At 41.5% G+C, this 21,507-nt stretch overlaps 2 protein-coding genes across 9 annotated transcripts; both read left to right on the top strand.

Annotated features, from left to right (window-relative positions):
• Window positions 1-1,350: 1,350 nt before the first annotated feature.
• Window positions 1,351-20,078, top strand: LOC101688388 (epididymal secretory protein E3-beta-like). Of its 8 annotated transcripts, none has more exons than XM_013050465.2 (6): window positions 1,351-1,493; window positions 2,730-2,823; window positions 4,659-4,735; window positions 6,665-7,079; window positions 12,336-12,441; window positions 13,378-13,580. In XM_013050465.2, the coding sequence occupies exons 4-5, from the start codon at window positions 6,691-6,693 to the stop codon at window positions 12,430-12,432; spliced, it is 486 nt and encodes a 161-aa protein (XP_012905919.1). In that variant the 5' UTR covers window positions 1,351-1,493; window positions 2,730-2,823; window positions 4,659-4,735; window positions 6,665-6,690; the 3' UTR covers window positions 12,433-12,441; window positions 13,378-13,580. The 8 variants fall into 8 exon arrangements, 1 of the variants encoding a protein (XP_012905919.1); XR_006602763.1 differs by lacking the exon at window positions 2,730-2,823 and adding an exon at window positions 12,822-12,924 and having other exon boundaries at window positions 1,359-1,493; XR_006602762.1 differs by lacking the exon at window positions 1,351-1,493 and adding an exon at window positions 12,822-12,924.
• On the top strand, window positions 12,730-13,580 carry LOC123386911 (ribonuclease K3-like). Its single transcript, XM_045067426.1, is given in 2 exon segments — window positions 12,730-12,825; window positions 12,827-13,580. Coding segments are annotated over 2 exon segments (534 nt in total). The 5' UTR covers window positions 12,730-12,744; the 3' UTR covers window positions 13,280-13,580.
• Window positions 20,079-21,507: the final 1,429 nt, after the last annotated feature.

The following is a 21,507-nucleotide window of genomic DNA, read 5'->3' as shown; positions in this document are numbered from 1 at the left end:
TAAACCCATGTCAGGGTGCCTGGGTGGCTCAGTGGGTTAAGCCACTGCCTTCAGCTCAGGTCATGATCTCAGGGTCCTGGGATCGAGTCCCACATCGGGCTCTCTGCTCATCAGGGAGCCTGCTTCCTCCTCTCTCTCTTTCTGCCTGCCTCTCTGCCTACTTGTGATCTCTCTCTGTCAAATAAATAAATAAAATCTTAAAAAAAAAACCCATGTCATAAATAAATATATAAATAAACCTCTTTTATTTGGCTGGTTAATTAATAATGAGGAAAACTGTACATGGTAAAAACAGTTCAAATGTGATAATGGTTTATAGAAAATTACATTCTCTGCTGGACAAAATTCATTTGTGTTGTGGTGAACACAAATATCTGCGTTATTGCTTTAGACAATTTCACTTCCATCCTGCAAGTTGAGCTAAGGTATGCATATGTGTCTGTTAATTCCCCAGGGATCTGCTGAACAACCCCTGGCACTCCAATGAAAAGATGAGTATAACATGGAGTCTCTCCGGTTCTGTGTTTGGGATTCTCTCTCTCTCCTTCTGCCTCTCCCCTCCCACAATAAATACATAAATTGTGTAAAAAATATTAAGCTACCATATGATCCAGCAATCCCACTTCAGGGGATTTCAGGGGGTTTATACAAAGGAACTGAAATCAAGATCTCAAAGAGATATCCACACATCTATGACCATTGAGGCATTGTTCACAAAGACCACTGACAGAAAGAAATCTTTCTCTTTTTTTTAAAGTTGTATTTATTTAAGTCACCTCTACATCCTTACGCCGTATGCAAAGATAAACTTAAAATGGATAAAAGACCTCAACGTGAGACAGGAATTCATCAGAATCCTAGAGGAGAACATAGGCAGTAATCTCTTCGATATCAGCCACAGCAACTTCTTTCAAGATATGTCTCCAAAAGCGAAGATGAACTTTTGGGACTTCATCAAGATCAAAAGCCTCTGCTCAGCAAAGGAAACAGTCAAGAAAACAAAGAGTCAACCCACAGAATGGGAGAAGATATTTGCAAATGACAGTACAGACAAAATGTTGATATCTAGGATCTATAAAGAACTCCTCAAACTCAACACACACAAAACAGGCAATCATATAAAAAAATGGGCAGAAGATATGAACAGACACTTCTCCAATGAAGACATACAAATGGCTATCAGACACATGAAAAAATGTTCATCATCACTAGCCCTCAGGGAGATTCAAATTAAAACCACATTGAGATATCACCTTACACCAGTTAGAATGGCCAAAATTAGCAAGCCGGGAAACAACATGTGTTGGAGGGGATGTGGAGAAAGGGGAACCCTCTTCCACTGTTGGTGGGAATGCAAGTTGGTGCAGCCTCTTTGGAGAACAGTGTGGAGATTCCTCAATGTGGGGCTTGAACTTGCGACCAAGAGTTGTATACTCCGACTGAGCCAGCTAATTGCCTCCAGAAGTGAAGAAATTGTTAAATCTCAGTGGCAGGTCAGTGAAAATAAAGATGTTAATTTTTTCCCCTCCTGTGAAAATTAATAAAAGGAAACCTGTTTTAGAATGGCGGTGGGGACCAGCCCGAGGCGCTCTATTGTCCTATCACTCAGGCCAATTACAGATACATCAGGAAAAGACTACTTTGCAAGGCAAACTACTTTATTAGTTCAGCAGGAAGATAGGCTTCTCCACCCTGCTCCGGAACAGTCCAGCCAACTGATTCTGTCACAACCCAGCCAAAGCAAAACTACCACACTTCCAACTCCCTGTTACTCCAGGGACTTTCTATTTATAAAGCCTTCCAAACTTTTTCCTTTCCTCTAGAAAAAGTGTTCCTTTTCTTTGTTCAGGCACTTGCCTACACTTCTGCTGTAGCTTGCTTGTCCCTGATTGCAGTTCTCTGCTATTCCTGAATAAGCCCATTTTTGCTGGTAAAATAACTGGTAGTTTTATTTTTTGAGGTTAATACTTCATACCCGTTCATGACTCTATTAGTTCCTTCCCTGGGTCTTTGGAAGCCCATGGATTCCAGGTTCAGACACCCTAAGACATTATTATAGTCTGCATGAGGCCATTTATGTATTATTATGGTTTTGAGAAACATTTGGACCAAAACACTGAATAAGTTGAATGATTGTTAACAAAAGGAAATATCAAGGAATTAATAGAAAGGAGTTAAAGTCAAGGAAAATGTTCAAAGAAAGACTATAATTAACAAATGATTTTAAATTTATATTCAAGGGATAATATCTCTTTACAAACTTAAATTAGAATTAGAAAAAATTATAACTCAAACTAGAAGCCACAACCCAAGCAGAGTCTGTTATAGAAGCTGGTAGAACTCTGAGGAAGGAGACCCACTAAACAGCTCTCAGAAACCAGGGTTAATTGACTTGCCTGGGCTACTTCGGTAGTTGATTTCTGTAGATATAAATGGATATATTCTTACCAGTCAGTTTAGGGTACTTTCTAATGGCTTCATTTCAGAGAAGCCTTAGAGCTTATGGCTGAGCTCATAGTTGAATTGTTGGATGTCTGTTTTGGGTTCTCAATTTTTTGTCTTCCACATCAAAAGTAGAATATCACACTTATTTCAGAAACACTGGGTTAACCAGTCAAAACTGGCAATGACTGGGGTAGAGTAACCTTATGATGATATTATGAGTAATATAGATCAACATTAACACTTTATTCTTTACAAAACTACTTTCATATGCATTGCTTCCTTAGATTCTCAGAACTCCTGCCTGAAGTACTGTAATACACTGTGAAATAGGATGCCTTGGACACCTGTGGATCTCTCTCTGAGCTTGTTCCTTCACAGGTTAGCTCTCCTAGCTTCTCTCTGCTGCCTCTCTCTGCACTCACTGAGTCACTGCATGATTTAGGTCTTCAGTGGATCACATGAACTTGCCCAGAATTCCTGTCTTTTTACTCTCCTTTTTTTACCCGAAAATACCAAAGGGTAGTTGGATATATGGAGTGAGATCTGAGACAACCTGTAGAGAGCAAGATAGAGTCTCTCATGTCAGGTGGAAACCTATGTCAAGCAGGGGCCTGTGTCAAGTGATGACACAGTAGTTAAAGGTGCTGCAGCTAGGAGATATCCCCTGGGACCGGTGTCAGCTGACTTCCCAGAACTAATAAGGAACAGAACCAAAAAAAGGTCTGCAGGGTCCTGAAACCAATGCAATCCCTTTAGAAAGGGGAGGATTGACAGCAAACTGTCAGACTCTTCAGACCTTAGCCCTCTATGTCAGAGACCACTTGAAAAGACCACTGCTCCCAAAGGCTCTACCCTGTTAATCTGCAGACAGAACTGAGATCCTTCCCCGGGGGAACGTAGGAAGGAGTGAGTGCCCAGAGCTGCCAGGACCTGACCAAGACCTTATTTCAACTGTGCGCCCACAGACTGACTTCAAGTTTGGTTCATTAACTTACTACATCCTTCTGTTATCTGCTTTGTGCTGTGGTTTTTCTTCTGACCTGCTCTGTGTGCTGTGTAAGGAGCCAAGTTGAGTCATATGGTTAAATGTCATTAAGCTTGGAATCCTGAACCTGGTTTATAATTCTGATTTAACTTTGCTTTATGATTGATTAAAGCTGACATTGTGGAAGGACACAACTAATGTGAACGCCTTCCTAGTGTGCTCATGAAGCAACCCCCATCCCGTCCACCACCTTGAATACCATCTTCAGCTAAGGACAAAAGGAAGATGTTGGAATGAGGTTGGGGTGGGCCAGTGTTATGGAGCTTGCCAGGAAAAACCCAGCAAACACTGGTAATATTTGTGAGGTATATTTATGTCCATGGATAAGAGGTTTTCTTCCTTCCTTCCTTCCTTCCTTCCATCCTTCCTTCCTCTCTTTCTTTCTGTTGATAAGAGTTTCTTGTGATTTGTAGAGTCATGCTCCTCTTTCTGATACTAGGAGAGAGATAAACTTACAAAAGGAAATTTCCTTTATTAATGGAAATGTTCCTATAAAAAGGCTAACTTAGACTCTGGTTTCAGAGCTTCTCTTGTGTTGGTGGTTTCTTAAAAATCACCAGCTCAAAATTATCCTTATGCCCAAAGGTATCATTTGGAGTGGAAAACTCTGCTACCCTTCATGACTATCCGATAATAAGGTGGCCCTGTAAGAAACTCAACCAAGCTGGCTTAGGTGCACTGATAGGAAACAATTCAGGGACCCCAGTTTATCCACAAATTGCACCTTTGACTACATACTCTCCCCGCTTAATGGAGATTCCACAGTCCACAAAACCAGAGGAGTTTTATTGTTTTTGTTGTTTGGGGTTTCTTTTTTTGTTTTCCATTGAAGTTCTCATTGAACATAGCCTAGTCATCTGTGGGATTTTCCCCAGAAGATTTTAGGGAAGTGACTTTAGGAGCTAGATCTCTGATTGTTTCCTGATAAGTTCAGATTACCCGTCTCCAGTTTACCCCTCCCCAGAGCCTTGCCATTCCTCTGTACCCAGAAGGGAGGCTTTGATATTAGACACCTTTGCTCCAGGCTATTCTCAGAGGGAACTTAAGTGTTCTAGATGAGAAGACACAGAACAGGTTCACCTAGGAAGGCTGTCGCCCACCCATGACAGGCTACTAATCAGTTGGAATGCTGCACTTCTCACTACTATTCCTTTCTTCACAACTGCAGACTTCCTGGCTCTCTGCTCTTCAGAACCACATATTGATTTCCTCACCACTGACACCTGAGTGTTGGATCTGAACAGGGTGAGTTCAGTTGGGGCTGGTGCTAAACATGCATGAGGGAAAAGGCCCAGAAACACTGCAAAGTGTCTCACTGAACTTTTAGATGGTAGAGGTAAGGTTGGAAAGTGATCCAATTTTATAAGAAGCAAAGACCTGAAATCAACTCAGTATTAATCCCAGTGAAACAGTGTCTCTCTTCAAGCCATCTACCCCTATTCCCACTTCTTCTCCAATCTTCCCAAGCATAATACATTGAAGCACCTTGACTGCTGGTCTTCTAACCTGTGTAGGACCTTTGGGTCAGGTACAGGGTGGCCCAGATGTGAATGTGCCTCCTCTGTCTTCTATAGCACTTCACACGATAGAGGTTGAAAAACATTTCCTTGTATCATTCAAGATTCTTCCACCCAGTTTAGATTAAGTTGAACCAGACAGATTTAAAAGGAGGGGGAAAAAAAGTTTCATTATATGCACAGAGGCCCAATAATGAAATTGAGATCCCAAAGAAATGACGGAGGCAGGCTACTTTTAGACATTTTAAACAATGAGACATAGATTTCTGAGGAATTGACAAGACAGACAAAACAAATGTTGGGGAGTGCTAATTAGTAAGGAATTCCAAGCACATTCTGGGCTGAGGTAGAAGATTAGTAAAAAGCAAGGAATATACCTTTTATATACCTTTTTTGGCTTTAAAATCCATAAAACTGGTTGGGTGCCTGGCTGGCTCACTTAATGGAACATGCGATTCTTGATCTCAGGGTATGAGCTGAAGCCCCACATTGGGCATAGAGCTTACTTAAAAAATTATAATAAAAAAATAAGTAAAATCGCTATCTCTGGTGATAAGAATATCTTTTTATTTCTTAGTACAGGGAAAGTACCATTCACAGGAGAGATTCAATTTCTGCTTTGGGGGGACTGAAGAGGGTCTGAGTATCCTTGCCTTGTCTATTTTCCAAATATATTCAATTCAAAATGATGAATATGCCATTGGGACACCTCTTGGCATGGGCTGTCCTGGGTCCCTATACCATTCTCAGAAATGCTCTTACTGACAAATCTCATTAGATACTCACAGGTCTTTGAAGCAGCTATTCTTAACCTCATTTGTGAACATAGGACTTAAGAACCAGGTTAGAGATTCCACAGAATCAGCTGCATGCCTCATCATAAACAACCTATTGTTTACAAATAACACTGTACCTTCATTTTGACCTGAGTAGCTCTTATGAGGGCAGTCTCAAACTTGGAACTTGATTGAACAAAATGATATTTCAAAACTTGAGGTCCTATATTATTGCATTCTGAAACCAAATCAAGAAGATTTATAATTATGATAATGTGATAAATGGCCACTGAATAGTACGTGGTAGTCAGAAGTGATAAGAGATTTCACCCAGGCTTTGGGGAAGTACCCTAAGGAAATCAGGATCAGATAAACACCATTCTGCTGAATCAATGTAACTGTAGCCTGGGGTTTGAGGGAACCAGAGCCTTGTTGCTTGGAAAATCACCCAAGTCTTCACCTAACTTCCTCATTCGCTTAAGTGGTGACAACCCTTTCCACTTCACAGCCACAAAGCTTAAATTGCCATTTTCTTTTACAGCCACACTCTTTAGACTTTTGATCTGGACTGTTGGACAGAGTTAGCTAGAGGGTGATGAGTTCCTCTGTTTGGGTAGAAGATAGGCCAGACAGCAGGTGTTTGAAATTCTCAAAATTAACTTTGTCTATTTTGGACCATTTTCGTGTTTGTCTCAGTCAGGTTCTAGCATCTGTTTAGTTCTCATAAATTTAACTACTTAATGAGATTTATCCTCTTCAAGCCTGGGAACAAAATGGTAAAGTTGGGTGCCAGTGTCTACACTGCCAAGAAAGGAATTTTAAGGTGCAGGTCAACTCTTACAGCAGTGTTGAGATAATGCTTTCCTCTATCTTCCCTGCAGACCCACAGGTGGCTCTGGTGACTGAGATGGCATCCTTTCTAAAGGCCCTAGGCCCTCTCTTGGCCCTGCTATTTCCCCTAGGTGGTCTGCTTGTACACAGCCAGAACCTTTCCTGGAAGGAATTCATGAAACAGCACTACCTGAGCACAAGCTGGAAATTCAGCGACTACAAATGCAATGATCTCATGAGGGAAAGAGAAGCTCCACAAGACAGGAACTATCACATCTTCATCTATACCTTTTGGCACAAAATTGAGCATATTTGCTTCAGGAAGTGGAGAGACCGTTACAGAAATGTATACATATGGGCCCAGCATCCCTTCAAAATACTCCAGTGCTACCAGGAGGGCAACCAAAAGAGCTATAGAGAGCATGGCGGCTACAGCTACATTGAATTCCACTGTGGCATGAACGGGTATGTGGATGGCATAGAGGACATCCAGTTGTTAGACATCAAAAAATAGAAAGTCTACCCATACCCAGAGGTTTGAGTAGAGTATCCAATACTTCCCAAGAGGGAGCCCGTGCCTCGGTCAGCAGCCCTTGCTATGCCATCCTTTGCATTTGAGGTGCCAACATTTTCCAACTACTTAGAGTTATGCATCATCGCATGCTCGTTTCCTATCAAAACCACTTACAGTTTCTCTGCCTGGAATATTCCTGTGCCCTCATGTATCTGATCTGCTCCTACAGTATTTTAAGATTAGGCTCTATATGGCTTTTCTGTTTTACTGAACCAGGCATGTTCTTGAAAATGACTCTCATTACACTGACCAAAACTGAATGGTCTTCCTTCCCTAAATAAATTATGTCACTCCAATGTGTGTGACATTCACATATGTTATATGTTGTGTGATTGGTGGAGGTGTCCCAGGGTGTTTGATACACATTGTGCTTGGATGTGATGGGCGCATAGTGTAGGCTGAAGATGTGTGTCATTGGACTCATTCCTTAAACATGTCTCTAAGGAAACGCATGCATTTTAGATAGGTTAAGTCATTATGTTTCCTGAGGCATAAAAAACTAAGTAGAAGATAATGGCAGAAATAATACAAGAAACAGAAAATAAAGAAGATAATGGCAAAAATGGGGTTTCTTATAATAATCATTTTCACTAGGCAGAGGTATAGAGTAGATATGGGATGTTAAAAGGTAACCTTCAAGAATGGGTCTTAAGACTTAAGTTTTGTTGGAGGAAAGAAGAAGTAAATTGCAGAAGGAAATGTTGAGGACACAAGTAAGTAATGTCCATGAGAATTCTGTTTGCTAAATGGGGAAGAGTGATACAGAGAAGGATAAACCTTCACATAAAATTTTGCCTCCAGCAGATATGGGAAGGTGAAATGTGGAACATTAAAGTACCCTGTGTCCTTTAGCCTCCTGCATTGTTAAATGACTCCAGTCTTGAAACACTTGGAGAAAAGGCCAAGATCATAACACGTTCAGTTAGGTGGCTGCATTCCTAGTCCTAGACATCTAGCCCCATAAGTAGCCAAGGAATCTAGGTTAGTCATTATTTTTCAAGAAGAGCTCCTCAGCTTTGCAGTTTTTCAGTGCACCTGGGGATGAGCAGACACTGGGAAGATGATGACCTATAGTAATCAAACTCACAAGAGATTAGTGTTAAACCAGCAGTTCTGGGGCACCTGGTGGGCTCAGTCAGTTATGCCTCTGCCTTTGTACCAGGTCATGATCTCTGGGTCCTGGGATCGAGCCCCACATCGGGCTCTCTGCTTGGTGGGGAGTCTACTTCCCCTCCTCTCTCTCTCTGCCTGCCTTTCTGCCTACTTGTGATCTCTCTCTCTCTGTGTCAAGTAAATAAATAAAATCTTTAAAAAAAAAAAGAGAAACCAGCAGTTCTGTATCAATAATGAGTATAAAGATGAAGATTACTAATCGTTTTTCTCAGTTGATAAAAACTGTCTTGGGGTGCCTGGGTAGCTCAGTGGGCTAAAGCCTCTGCCTTCGGCTCAGGTCATGATTTCAGGGTCCTGGGACTGAGCCCCACATCGGGCTCTCTGCTCTCAGGGAACCTGCTTCCTCCTCTCTCTCTCTATCTGCTTCTCTGCCTACTTGTGATTTCTGTCTGTCAAATAAATAAATAACATCTTAAAAAAAAAAACCCAACTGTCTCAAAATGTATGGTGTGGGGCCCTGGATGGTTCAGTCTGTTAAGTATTGGCTCTGAATCTCAGCTCAGGTCATGATCTCAGGGTCATGAGATCGAGCCCCGCATCCAGCTCTGTCATGAACGTGGAGCTTGCTTGGGATTCTCTCTCCCTCTTTCTCTGTCACCTGAGCCATACTCTCACAAACTATCTCTCTCTAAAAAAATGTGTTGTTGCTTGGGTTTTCCCACATCCACTTCCTCCACCCCATTTGGATAGGTGCATATTCATTTCTTTTCTCAAACTATTTTTCCCCTGCTTCTGTGCAGTGTTGCTGGGGTCATCCCAAGGTTTCAAATCCCCTCTACTGAGTGAAGTGATGGTCATGAGATTCAAGTTAGGCCAACCAGACTCTTTCCTATAGGAGACCAGAATGTAACAGCCCAAAAGATGGCTCTTTGGCATGGAGATGATTTTGAGCTGATTATTTTAAGAAACAGCAGAGAAAGGAGAGGCTCTGAAAGTAGCCTATAAATCCCCCACTTACAAATAAGAGAAATTTATCATCATAGAGGAAATCTCTATCCCTAAGGGTTTTCCCTATGTCTGACAAGATAAACATGCCTCTAAGTCACAAGAGACTCTTACCAATCAAGAAGGCACAGACTTAACTCTGCTTACCAAACCTTACCTTTGTTTACTATACTTTCCCTGGTTACCTTCCTGGAGTCTGCCTTCCCCACACTCTTCTTCCTTTGTTTTAACTGCAGATGGTCTGTTAGCCCAAGGTCTCATCACCACTTTGAATGTGGTGATGTGAAGAACAAAGGCAAAGGAAATGTAGAAAGAAAATTAAATTTCCTTACAACATGGCCCATTGACAAGTACTTGAGACAGGCAGAGAGACCTTCTTGAAAGAGCTCAGTTACCTCAATGCTAATATTTTGCTAGAGAAAAAAGGTAACCTTAGACTGACATGAGCCCAACTCCCAGGGGTAAGGGCCTACTTAGCCAGAGTGACTGCATCTCTGTTAAACAGCAATTTTTGTTGTTTGTGCAGTAAACTTAAATTGTCCCTGCCCCTCAGAGAAACTTCCTTAAAAGCAAGTCCAGGAAACCAGTAAAATGTGGTTGAGTAATTCCTGATAACAGAGCCCAGAATACAAGGACAAGTTAGACCAGATGGAGACATCTAATCAGTACAAAGCACATATGTAACTTCCCTAACCACCAAAGAATGTAAACCCTAGCTTTTGGCCGCCACACATTGGGTGCCAATTCTGACCAGAGTGATAGGGTAGTTCAAACAGCTAATGTAGGGTCAATTGTAATTCAATTAGCCACCTGTGTGTGGCCTAACATGACTAAGCCTTCTGGAAAGTACTGTTTGTTAACAGTTCCTGGTATGGGGTAATCTTAAGTAACAAGTCACCAGACCAGATGGTACTAGCCAATCAGCAAGAGACACACAAACCCAGTGGGTTAAAATAACAAAATATGGGTTGTGGTTTTACCCAATAAAAGGTAGCCTGTAAGATTGAGAGGGGTCGCTCTCTGTAGAGGCAGCCTTGACTGGTCAGTCAATTCTTGATGCTTGGCACGAATAAAGATTTACTTGACCTTTGCTTTATATCAGCCTCGTTCCTTTGATAATGGACCTCAACTTCGGGATCCTGTAAGTCCCCATTAACATGTAAAAGTCCCAGGACACCTGGGTGGCTTAGTTGATGAAGTGTCTGCCTTCTGCTCAGGTCATGAATCCAGGGTCTTAGGGTTGAATCCCCCTGATGGGCTCTCTGCTCAGTGGGAGCCTGCTTCTCCTTCTCTCTGAGGCTGCCCTAGCTTGTACTTTCTCTTTCTGTCAAATAAATAAATAAAATCTTTAAAAAAAATTTATGTAAATCCCTTTGGAGACTTCCTTTAATTCTACTCCATCCAAGTTACATGTCAGCAATCATCCTCCAAGCTTATGGCCCCACTGATAGACATCTGAAGGGTCTCATGACTCATGCTGTACTAGATGCTAGTAAATGACCTCATCTTAACAGCAGCTAGCCCTGCAAGGCCATAAAACCCTTGCTTCCAAATACCTTCAGGACTTTGTCTATCCCTAACCCCACCTAAACTTAAAAGTATAGAATCAGTCACCTGTCACAACCTTAGTGCAGTTCTTTCTGCCCTTGGGTCCTGTCCACATGCTTTCATAAAACCACCTTTTAGCACAAAAGATATCTCAAGAGTTCTTTCTTGGCTGTTGGCTTCAAACCCTAACATCTTTCTAACACAATCTCTACTGGGAGGGTGATCATGCACCCCAACTCCATGAAGAAAGAAGCTCCTTCACTATGACCCTCCCACCTTACCCTAGGTATCTTTTTATCTGGCTCTTCATCTGTCTCCTTTACCATATTTTTAAAGAAACTGATAAACCATGTGTTGGAGAGGATGTGGAGAAAGGGGAACCCTCTTACACTGTTGGTGGGAATGCAAGTTGGTGTAGCCTCTTTGGAGAACAGTGTGGAGATTCCTCAAGAAATTAAAAATAGAGCTTCCCTATGACCCTGCCATTGCACTCCTGGGTATTTACCCCAAAGATACAGATGTCGTGAAAAGAAGGGCCATCTGTACCCCAATGTTTATAACAGCAATGACCACGGTCACCAAACTGTGGAAAGAACTGAGATGCCCTTCAACGGACGAATGGATAAGGAAGATGTGGTCCATATACACTATGGAGTATTATGCCTCCATCAGAAAGGATGAATACCCAACTTTTGTATCAACATGGACGGGACTGGAAGAGATTATGCTGAGTGAAATAAGTCAAGCAGAGAGAGTCAATTATCATATGGTTTCACTTATTTGTGGAGCATAACAAATAAAACATGGAGGACATGGGGAGTTAGAGAGGAGAAGGGAGTTGGGGTAAATTGGAAGGGGAGGTGAACCATGAGAGACTATGGACTCTGAAAAACAATCTGAGGGGTTTGGAAGGGAGGGGGGTGGGAGGTCGGGGTACCAGGTGGTGGGTATTATAGAGGGCACAGATTGCATGGAGCACTGGGTGTGGTGCAAAAATAATGAATACTGTTATGCTGAAAATAAAAAAAAAAAAAAAAAAAAAACTGATAAACCATGAGTGTTTCCTTGAATTCTGTGTGCCACTCTAGCAAAGTAATGGAATAAACAGGGAGTTGGGGAAGCTCAGATTTATAGCCAGGCAATCAGAAACACAGGAAACGAGTGCCACTTGCAATTGGCAACTGGACTGGGGGAGTCTTGTGTGTTTGTCATTTGTATTCTCCTAAAGAAGTGAAATCATGGAGCTCAAAATGATAAAGCTTCAGGGATGGAGGCACTCAACGGACATCAGGATTTCGTAATTTCCTCACACTTCTTTGAGGAAGTTATCACTTCTCCTTTGTTCCTTTAAGGAGGCTTGGTCTTCCTGCATCAGCAGGGATACTGGCTTTAAACAGTGAGTTGGAGGGTGTGGGTCTCATCCACACTGTGCACAAGAAGGGCATCTTCCAAGCCCCAGGTTTCCCTTTCCTCTTTCCTAGGGCTCAGAACCCTTCCACGCTGGCAGAGGAACAGCAGACAAAAGCTTCTGAGCCTGGGACTAACCACTGTCTCTATCCTCAGCAGGAGCCCCAATAAGGAGACCTGGTAAGAGGAGATGCCTGGGGTCTGGGGACAGCAGAGTCATGACAATGGCCAGAAGGTCCAGGTCACATAGATATTTGAGAAATATCCCAGGAGGGAGGTGGGAGGAGCCAAGTTTCTGGACCAGAAGGTATAGGACAAAAAGAAGAATGGGATCTGCTATTTAAAGGAAAAGTCATCTTACCTCCCATTCCTCCTTACTGGGCTTCAGGTCCTTCCTAGAATTTTAAGACTCATGTCAGAAAGAAGACAGTTTAAAGAACAAGAAAAGGACTATGAAATCTGAAAAGTTACAAACACATCTAAATGGTTGTGAATAATAATTTTGGTCTTATGGCTTCTACTACAATCATTTTCTCCTTTTCTTCTCTCTTCCTACACAGAAGAGATGATGCTGGATCTTCTGGGACCCTTTCCTCTCCTCCTGTTGCTGTTGGGATCATGGGGGCCAGGGCTTCCCCCTGGTGCTATGGCTCAACTCGCTAGGTTTCAAATATTTGAAATTCAGCATATAAGAGCAGGTCCCGTACAATGCAACAATGTAATGCGTGCTGTTAATAGTCTTACTCAGCACTGTAAACCTCAAAACACCTTTCTGCATGACACCTTCCAGAACGTGGCTGCTACCTGTCTTTTGCCCAACAGGACCTGCAGGAATGGCCAGAATAATTGCCACCAGAGTGCAAATCGTATTGGCATGACTTACTGCAGTCGCACTGGAGGGACATATCCCAACTGCCGCTACAGTACTACTCCCCAGAACCAGTTCTACACTGTTGCCTGTAACCCCCCTCAGCAGGGCGACCCTCCCTATCCTCTAGTTCCTGTGCACTTAGATTAAGACTAAGGTTTTCTTTACATTCCCTCTCACCTGGTGCAGTTTCTCTTATAATCTCTTCTGCCTTTCTTTCCCTTTGTTGATTTTCATGGTTCCCACAGAAGAAAGAAGAAGGGGAGCGGACAGAGTTGTGGACAAGAGTGATCAGATACTTTTCTGCTTTGGAGCTCTGTGTGTTTTGAAAGAAGGCAACAGGGAAGAGGGCAAAGAAATACCCAGGCCCCCTAGTTTCAATCTTGAAACTTCTGTCAAGCTTTGTTGCATTGTGTTCACAGCAATAAAATCACTTTCTGTTGCACTGTAATGACCTTAAATGTGTGTGCCTGGGATCCCTTTCACAAGCCTGGGGCCATCTTGATTGCAGTTGCTCACATTCTCAGGAGAACTAATTGGGCCCTAGGTAACTTTTGAGGTTATACCATAACCCAAGGCTTCTGCCACTCCCCTTCCTCCCCCATGTCTTTTGAATTTTGGAGGAGGAAAGTTCATCATCCCTTCAAACTCTGCTCAAGGCTTTTACATATTTCCCTTGAAACCATGCTCTATGTTTATTTGGAGGTGGAATGGATACCTTACAGAGTGTGCATAGTCCTTCACACACAGGTTCTAGCCTTGGCAACTGATGCATCATACATATTTACTATTGGTTTTCCTATTTCATCAGATGATGTTTTAAATATAAGTAGTAGTAGGGATAATAATCCACTGTAGCTTTAGAGTCACTTGTCCCATGATTTATTGGAATGCATGAAAGAAAGCATAGATTGGGGGGCAGGGAATAAGCTCTGGGGGATGAAAAACATTCTTTCCTTATCTAAATACTGAAATATCACAGAAGTAATGGTGTTTTGGAATGGATATTGGAATTAGACATTGAAGGACAGGAGTTTAATATTTGGCTGGGGTGCATCTGGGTGGCTTAGTGGGTTAAGCTGTTATACCTCTGCCTTGGGCTCAGGTCATAATCTCCAGGTTCAAGCCCCTTCCAGCTCCCTGCTCAAAAGGGAGCTTGCTTTTCCCTCTCCTCTTCCCTCCTTTCCCCTTAAGCTCATTCTCTCTCTCTGTCTCTCTCAAATAAATAAAATCATGGGAAAAAAAAAAGAATATGGCTGGAATTAAGAATTTAGGTTCTAGGTGTAGGAGGGAAAATAATTTTCCCTTCACCATTCTAGGTTCTTGGATGAAACCCCCCTCCCATTATAAAAAGACTGATTAATAAGACAAAAAGTATTTTAATTATGTAAAGACATTTGGTAGCCCCATAGAAAATGAGACTAAAAGACAGCTAGACATGAGGCTTACAAATCTCTAGTCTGCTTTCAGAATTTCTCCTGGTCTGCAATTTCTCAAAATAAACAGCTTAATGTAATTCTTGTGCTGAAAAGTCGACCCGTATTTTGGGTCAACATTTTCTGTTACTCTTTATCAGTCAATCAATGACTACAACCCTGTGAGAAAGTAGAAAATATGTACTGATTTCTGCTTCTGATTTTTGGCACAGAGCTCCTGAAACCTTTGTAAATTCCTAAGTGATAAGAATACCGGGAATATCTTTGTTTTTGGCAGACGCCTGGGTACGGCCCCTGGATGCGGGCTGATTACCAGAAAGATCCAGCCATGATTAAAAGCATGGCAATTTAGGGGCGCCGGCGTGGCTCCATGGGTTAAGCCTCTGTCTTCGACTCAGGTCATGACCTAAGGTCCTGGGATTGAGCCCTGCATCATACTCCCTGCTCAGAGGGGAGCCTGCTCCCCACCTCCACACCGTCCCCTGCTGCCTGCCTCTCTTCCTACTTGTCATCTCTGTCAAATAAATAAAATCTTAAAAATTAAAAAAGCATGGCAATTTCTGCCTCAACCCCATCCTCTACAGAGGAGAGAGGGGATGGAAATGAAGGTAATAATGATCTTGCCCATGTGTTGTAGCCTCTATAAAAATCACAAAGTATGGGGTTCAGGGAACTTCCAAGTTGACAAATTCATCTATGCTGTGGGAAACAAAGGTGAAAGAAAAAATTAAATTTCCTTACTGCCTACAGCCTACTGACAGGGCCTTGACACGAGTAGAGTGAAATCCTTTAGGAACTCAACTGCCTCAATGTTAATACATTACTGAGGACAAAAGGCAATCTTAGCCTGATCTGCAAGATCCTATAAAAATTCCTATGGAAATTTTCTGTATCTCTACCCTATCCCCAACTACCCCCCCAAGATATCTCATGGCAATCATCCCTCAATCGTATGGGCCTCCAGTATACATCTTAAAGGTCTCATGACTAAGGTTTTACTAGACAGTAATAAATGACCTTTTCCTAACAATAGCTAGTCCCCTCAGGGTCCTGGAAACCTTGATTCCAAATTCTTTAGAGACTTACCCTATGCCTAACACCCTCCCAACTGGAAAGTGTGTAATCGTCCACTTGTCATGACCCCAATGTAGCTCTTTCTGCCTAGGGATTCTTCTTGGTGCTTTAATAAAATCAACTCTTGGCACCAAAGATGTCTCAAGAATGCTTTCTTGACCAGAGGCTTGAAACCCCAACCAATTCCTACATCACAGGGTTTTAATAAGAAAAAACGTTAAAGTGGTTTCATGACCTTTAGACCCTATTTCCAAAGACTGATCCTTCTCTATTTTTTCATAATGTGATTTCTCCCAGATTCTTCCAAAAAATCTCTAACCCATTTCTACTACCAAAATTATACTAACTCTATAAATATTCTTACACATATTTCCAACCCACCACAGAACTTGATTTATATCCATACTCCTGGTAATGAGTGGGTATGAGGGAGGTACAGAGAGAGAGCTTGGAACATGATCTTTGCTATTCTTTCTGTATGGAGAAATTTAATACCCCATCTGCTTTTGTAAACTTTCCTCATTACATAATTCTTAGATTTTTAAAAAAGATTTTGTTTATTAATTTGTCAGATTGAGAGAGAGAGCATGCGCATAAGCAGGAAGAGAGGTAAGCAGAGGGAGAAGAAGGCTCCCAGCTGAGCAAGAGCCAGATATAGGAGTTGATCCAAAGACCCTGGGATCATGACCTTAGGTGAAGGCAGATGATTGATTTAGCTACCATGGCATACCTCTTCATTTTGTTTTCTTTTGTTTGTTTGCTTGTTTGTTTGCTTTTAAGTGGGGCTCAACCTCAAGACCATGAGATCAAGACCTGCGATAAGTTCAGGAGTCAGATGCTTAACTGACTATGCCACCCAGGCTCTCCTATATTTTATAATTCTTTAATCCTTCTACTCAAGTCTTGAAGAATCCTGGTTTTACCAGCTAGTAGAATGTCCTAAGTCAACTACTGGTACTGAACTCAAACTTGTCTGTGCCCTCATGTGCAGTAAGCCAACATGTGAGACATTAGTTTGAAGGCAAAGAAAGCTTGTTTATCATCAGAAGGGTGGCCCAACAAGAAGGCAGGGGATATTCCCAAAGTTGCTTTGCCCTGTTGAGACTAGGAACAGCTTACGTATGTTTGGGGAAGAAAGTGAACATTTGAGAGGAGTGTAAGGACTTTCTTGGAAGCTTAGTGATGATGGAAGCATCCTGAAACAATCTGGAAATATGCATTCTGCCAGAAAATGAGGTGTCCCTGGGACATGAGACATCAGGTAATTTTAAGACAAATGTTATCATATGTTTCCCATCAGATTCTTATCATCAATGTGTAAACAAATACCCTAAATTGGCCCTTCTCTTTCATGCCTATGGGTCTCTTTGTTACCAAACACCAACCTGTTCATGTACCCAATGGGATTAAGAATTTAGATTCTAGGTGTAGGAGGGAAAATAATTTTCCCTCCACCATTCTAGGTTCTTGGATGAAACACCCCTATTTTTGTGCAGTAGGTCAAATTCTGACACACTGGATTTTCTTTTAATATTTTATTTATTTATTTGATTGAGAGAGAGATCACAAGTAGGCAGAGAGGCAGGCAGAGAGAGAGGGAAGAAGCAGGCTCCCTGCCAAGCAGAGAGCCCGATGTGGGGCTTGATCCCAGGACCCTGAGAACATGACCTGAGGCGAAGGCAGAGGCTTTAACCCACTGAGCCACCCAGGTGTCAGGTGCCCCTGAGACACTGGATTTAAAGCAAGGAAAGCTTTAGAGTCAGGAGGGAAGCCCAAGGAGAAATCATGGGATCAGTCCTAAAGCTGCCTTGCCTTGTTGAACTTAAGGACAACTTACATACATGAAAGGAAGGTGACAGGTTTCCTGGACCTTGTTGGGAGGTCCTTGAAACACCTGGATGTAAACATCCTTGTGGACAATGAGGCATTATTTGGGACCTGGGATCAACTGCATCAAGACAGATGTTACTGTCTGGTTCCCGTTACGTTTCTACAATAGCTCGGTAGACTCAGTGTAGGGGTAAAAAGACAAAGTTAACAATTGATTGTGCATGGGGTTTAGTGGGAAGTAAATCAGAAGCACCTGGGTAGTTCAGTTAGTTGAGCTTCAGACTCTTGCTTTCATTTCAGTTATGGTGTCATGGGTGTTGGGATGAAGCCCTAATCCAGCTACATGTTTGGTGGAGAGTCTACCTGGGAATCTCTCCCTATGCCCCCTCCACCCACACTCTTATTTTTCTCTCTCATTCTCTCTTCAAATAAATAGATAAATAAATAAATCTTTCAAAGAAAAAAGAGGTACAAAAAGCCAGAATTAACTAGGGAACAAAACAACATAGACCTAAATTAATAGTAGTTTTTCTTATTCTTTCAAAACAGGCCCAGGAAGCATATGTTCAGCCTCGCTTTCACACACAGTTCCCTCTTTGGGATGACCTTACCATCCTCTTCACCTAACTTCTAGTTAATTGTCACAATCAGCTCTGGTGTTGTGGCCTCCTCTCTACTGGCTCCTCATCTTCCCCTGGCCTCTTCTCCACCACAGCTGGAGAGCTATTTACTGCTATTAGCATACAGTGTATTTGTTTACTTATCTGATTGTCAGATAAATAGTGGGAAAGCTGAGACAAAAATCCAGTTGTACTGGCTCCAAATCCAGGTTTTTTCCCCCCACTTCATCACAAAGAGAGTTTTGAAAGTAACTGCTTTTAGTTTTTCCCAAAAGTCAGTTGTTAGGAGAAACATTAGAAATTTGGAAATGCATGCTGGCAAAATGAGAGCTCGATCCGAATAATCTGGCTCCCTTGTTGTGCTGACAGCACCATGAAATGATATGAGATTTACTTTCTCTCTTCCCAGACTTTTGAATCACTCTAGTAAGTCAGAATATTAAAAATGTACCAGGTCATGTAGGACTCATTCACTCTTCCTCATGAAAATTTCTTTCATGTTTTCCTTTTAATAAGGGACTTAAAATGCAGGTATCTGAAGAGGCTGTGCTAAGGTTCTTGTGGTGGTATTTTTTTCCTCTTCCTCTTTTAATTCTTCAATTTTTTCCCTCTTCCTCTTTTAACACCTTACTATTCTCATATACTCTGGTCAAAGACCAATACCCACCACATCCATGACCACAGCACAAAATCCCTTATCTCATTTACTCCAGACAGAATGATCTTTCTCAATTCCCATGCCCTTTCCTTCTACCTTTGACTATTTTATTTATTTCTGTTTTTTTTTCTTTTCTTTTTTAAAAATATTAACATATAATGTATTATTTGTTTCAGGGGTACATGTCATTCATCAGTCTTACACAAGACACAGCACTCCCCACAACACATACCCGTCCCAATGTCTATCACCAGCCACCCCATCCCTGTCATCCCCTCCACTCCAATAACCCTGAGTTTGTTTCCTGAGTTTCAGAGTCTCTTATAGTTTGTCTTCCTATCTGGTTTCATATTGTTTCATTTTTTCTTCTTTCCCCCTATGATCCACTGTCTTGTTTCTCAAATTCGACATATCAATGAGATCCTATAATTGTCTTTCTCTGATTAACTTATTTTGCTTAGCATAATACCTCTAGTTCTAGCTACATTATTCTAATTGGCAAGATTTCAGTTTTTGGTGGCTGCATAATATTACACACACACACACACACACACACACATCTATGTTTATATATATATCACTTCTTTATCCATTCATCTGTTGATGAACATCTGGGCTCTTTCCATAGTTTGGCTATTGTGGACATTGCTGTTATAAACCCTGGGGTGCATGTGCCCCTTCAGATCACTCCATTTGTATCTTTGCAGTAAATACCCAGTAGTGCAATTGCTGGGTCATAGGGTAGCTCTATTTTCAATGTTTTGAGGAATCTCCATACTGTTTTCCTGAGTGGCTGCACCAGCTTGCATTCCCACCAACAGTGTAAGAGGATTCCCCTTTCTCCACATTCTTGCCAACATCTGTTGTTTCCTGACTTGTCAATTTTATCCAATCTGATTGGTGAGGTGGTATCTCATTGTGGTTTTGATTTTCCTGATGCCAGCTGATGTTGAGTGCTTTTCCATGTGTCTGTTGGCCATTTGGATGTCTTCTTTGCAGAAATGTCTGTTCATGTCTTCTGTCCATTTATTGACTGGATTATTGGTTCCTTGGGTGTTGAGTTTGATAAGTTCCTTATAGACCATGGATACCAGCCCTTTATCTATAAATTTCACTTGCAAATATCTTTTCCCATTCCATGTGTTGCCACTTAGTTTTTTTGACTGTTTCCATTGCTGTGCAAAAGCTTTTTATCCTGATGAAGTCCCAAATGTTCATTTTTGCTTTTGTTTCTCTTGCCTTTAGAGACATGTCTTAAAAGCGGTTGTTGGGCCAGTGTTGAAGAAGTTACTGCCTATGTTGTCCTCCAGGATTTTGATGGATTCCTGTCTTGCATGTAGGTCTTTCATCCATTTTGAGTTTATTATTATATATGGTATAAGAGAATTGTCCAGGTTCATTCTTCTGCATGTGGGTGTCCAATTTCCCATCACCATTTATTGAAGAGACTCTCTTTTTTTCTGTTGGATAGTCTCTTCTGGTTTGCTGAAGATTAGTTGACCACAGAGTGGAGGGTCCATTTCTGGGGTCTCTATTCTGTTCCACTTACCTATGTGTCTATTTTTGTGACAATACCATGTTGTCTTGATGATAACAGCTTTGTAATACAGCTTGAAGTCAGGCATTGAAGTGATGCCCCCAACTTTGGTTTTCTTTTTCAACAATCCCCTGGTGATTCAGGATCTCTTGTTGTTCCATTCAAATTTTGAGATTGTTTGTTCCAGCTCTGTCAAAAATGTCAGTGGTATTATGATAGGGATTGCATTGAAAGTGTAAATTGCTCTGGGAAGCATAGACATTTTCACAATGTTTGCTCTTCCAGTCTATGAGCCTGGAATATTTTTCCATCTCTTTCTGTCTTCCTCAATTCCTTTCATAAGTGTTCGATAGTTTCTAGAGTATAGATCCTTTATCTCTTTGGTTAGGTTTGTTCCTAGGTATCTTATGGTCTTTGGTGCTCTTATAAATGGAAGTCATCCCTTTATTTCTCTTTCTTCAATCATATTGCTCGTATATAGAAATTCAACTGATTTCTGTGCATTGATTTTGTATCCTGCCATGTTTCTGAACTGCTATATGAGTTCTAATAATAATTTGGGGTGGAGTCTTTTGGGTTTTCCAAATAAAGTTTCAGGTCATCTGCGAGGAGAGAGAGTTTTACTTCTTCTTTGCCAGTTGGAATGCCTTCTATTTCTTTTTGTTGTCTGATTGCTACTCTCTTTCTGAGGCTAGGACTTCTAGTACTGTGTTGAACAAAAGTGGTGAGAGTGGGCATCCCTGTCATGTTCCTGACCTTAGGGGAAAAGCTCTCAGTTTTTCCTCAAGAGAATGACATTTGCTGTGGGATTTTTTTAGATGTATTTTATGATATTGAGGTATGTTCCCTCTCCCTTTGAGTATTTTAAACAAATTAGGGAACAGAGATGTATGCAGACACTAATTGCAAAGGAAATGAAGTGTGTGTGTGTGTGTGTGTGTGTGTGTGTATTAAACTGAAATCATTTGAATTACAGCAGATACTGAAATAAATTAAAAATTCATTTGGTATACATATACATTGTGAAGTTCTCCCTATAATCAGGCTGATTAATAAATCTATCACTTCAACTTGCATTCCCACCAACAGTGTAAGAGGGTTCCCCTTTCTCCACATCCTCTCCAACACATGTTGTTTCCTGTTTTGTTAATTTTGGCCATTCTAACTGGTGTAAAGTGATATCTCAATGTAGTTTTAATTTGAATCTCCCTGAGGGCTAGTGA

Source organism: Mustela putorius, unplaced genomic scaffold (assembly GCF_011764305.1).
Source record: "Mustela putorius furo isolate JIRA1106 unplaced genomic scaffold, ASM1176430v1.1 tig00003896_pilon_pilon_pilon, whole genome shotgun sequence".
NCBI classification, from domain to species: domain Eukaryota; kingdom Metazoa; phylum Chordata; class Mammalia; order Carnivora; family Mustelidae; genus Mustela; species Mustela putorius.
This window is presented reverse-complemented; position numbering and strand designations above follow the sequence as displayed.

Excerpts from the sequence above, each read along its gene's own strand:
- LOC101688388 (XM_013050465.2), top strand. The coding sequence starts at position 6,691 with ATGGCATCCTTTCTAAAGGCCCTAGGCCCTCTCTTGGCCCTGCTATTT. Across the intron at positions 7,080-12,335 it reads TTCCACTGTGGCATGAACGG|GGCTCAGAACCCTTCCACGC; the intron begins GTATGTGGATGG and ends CCTCTTTCCTAG.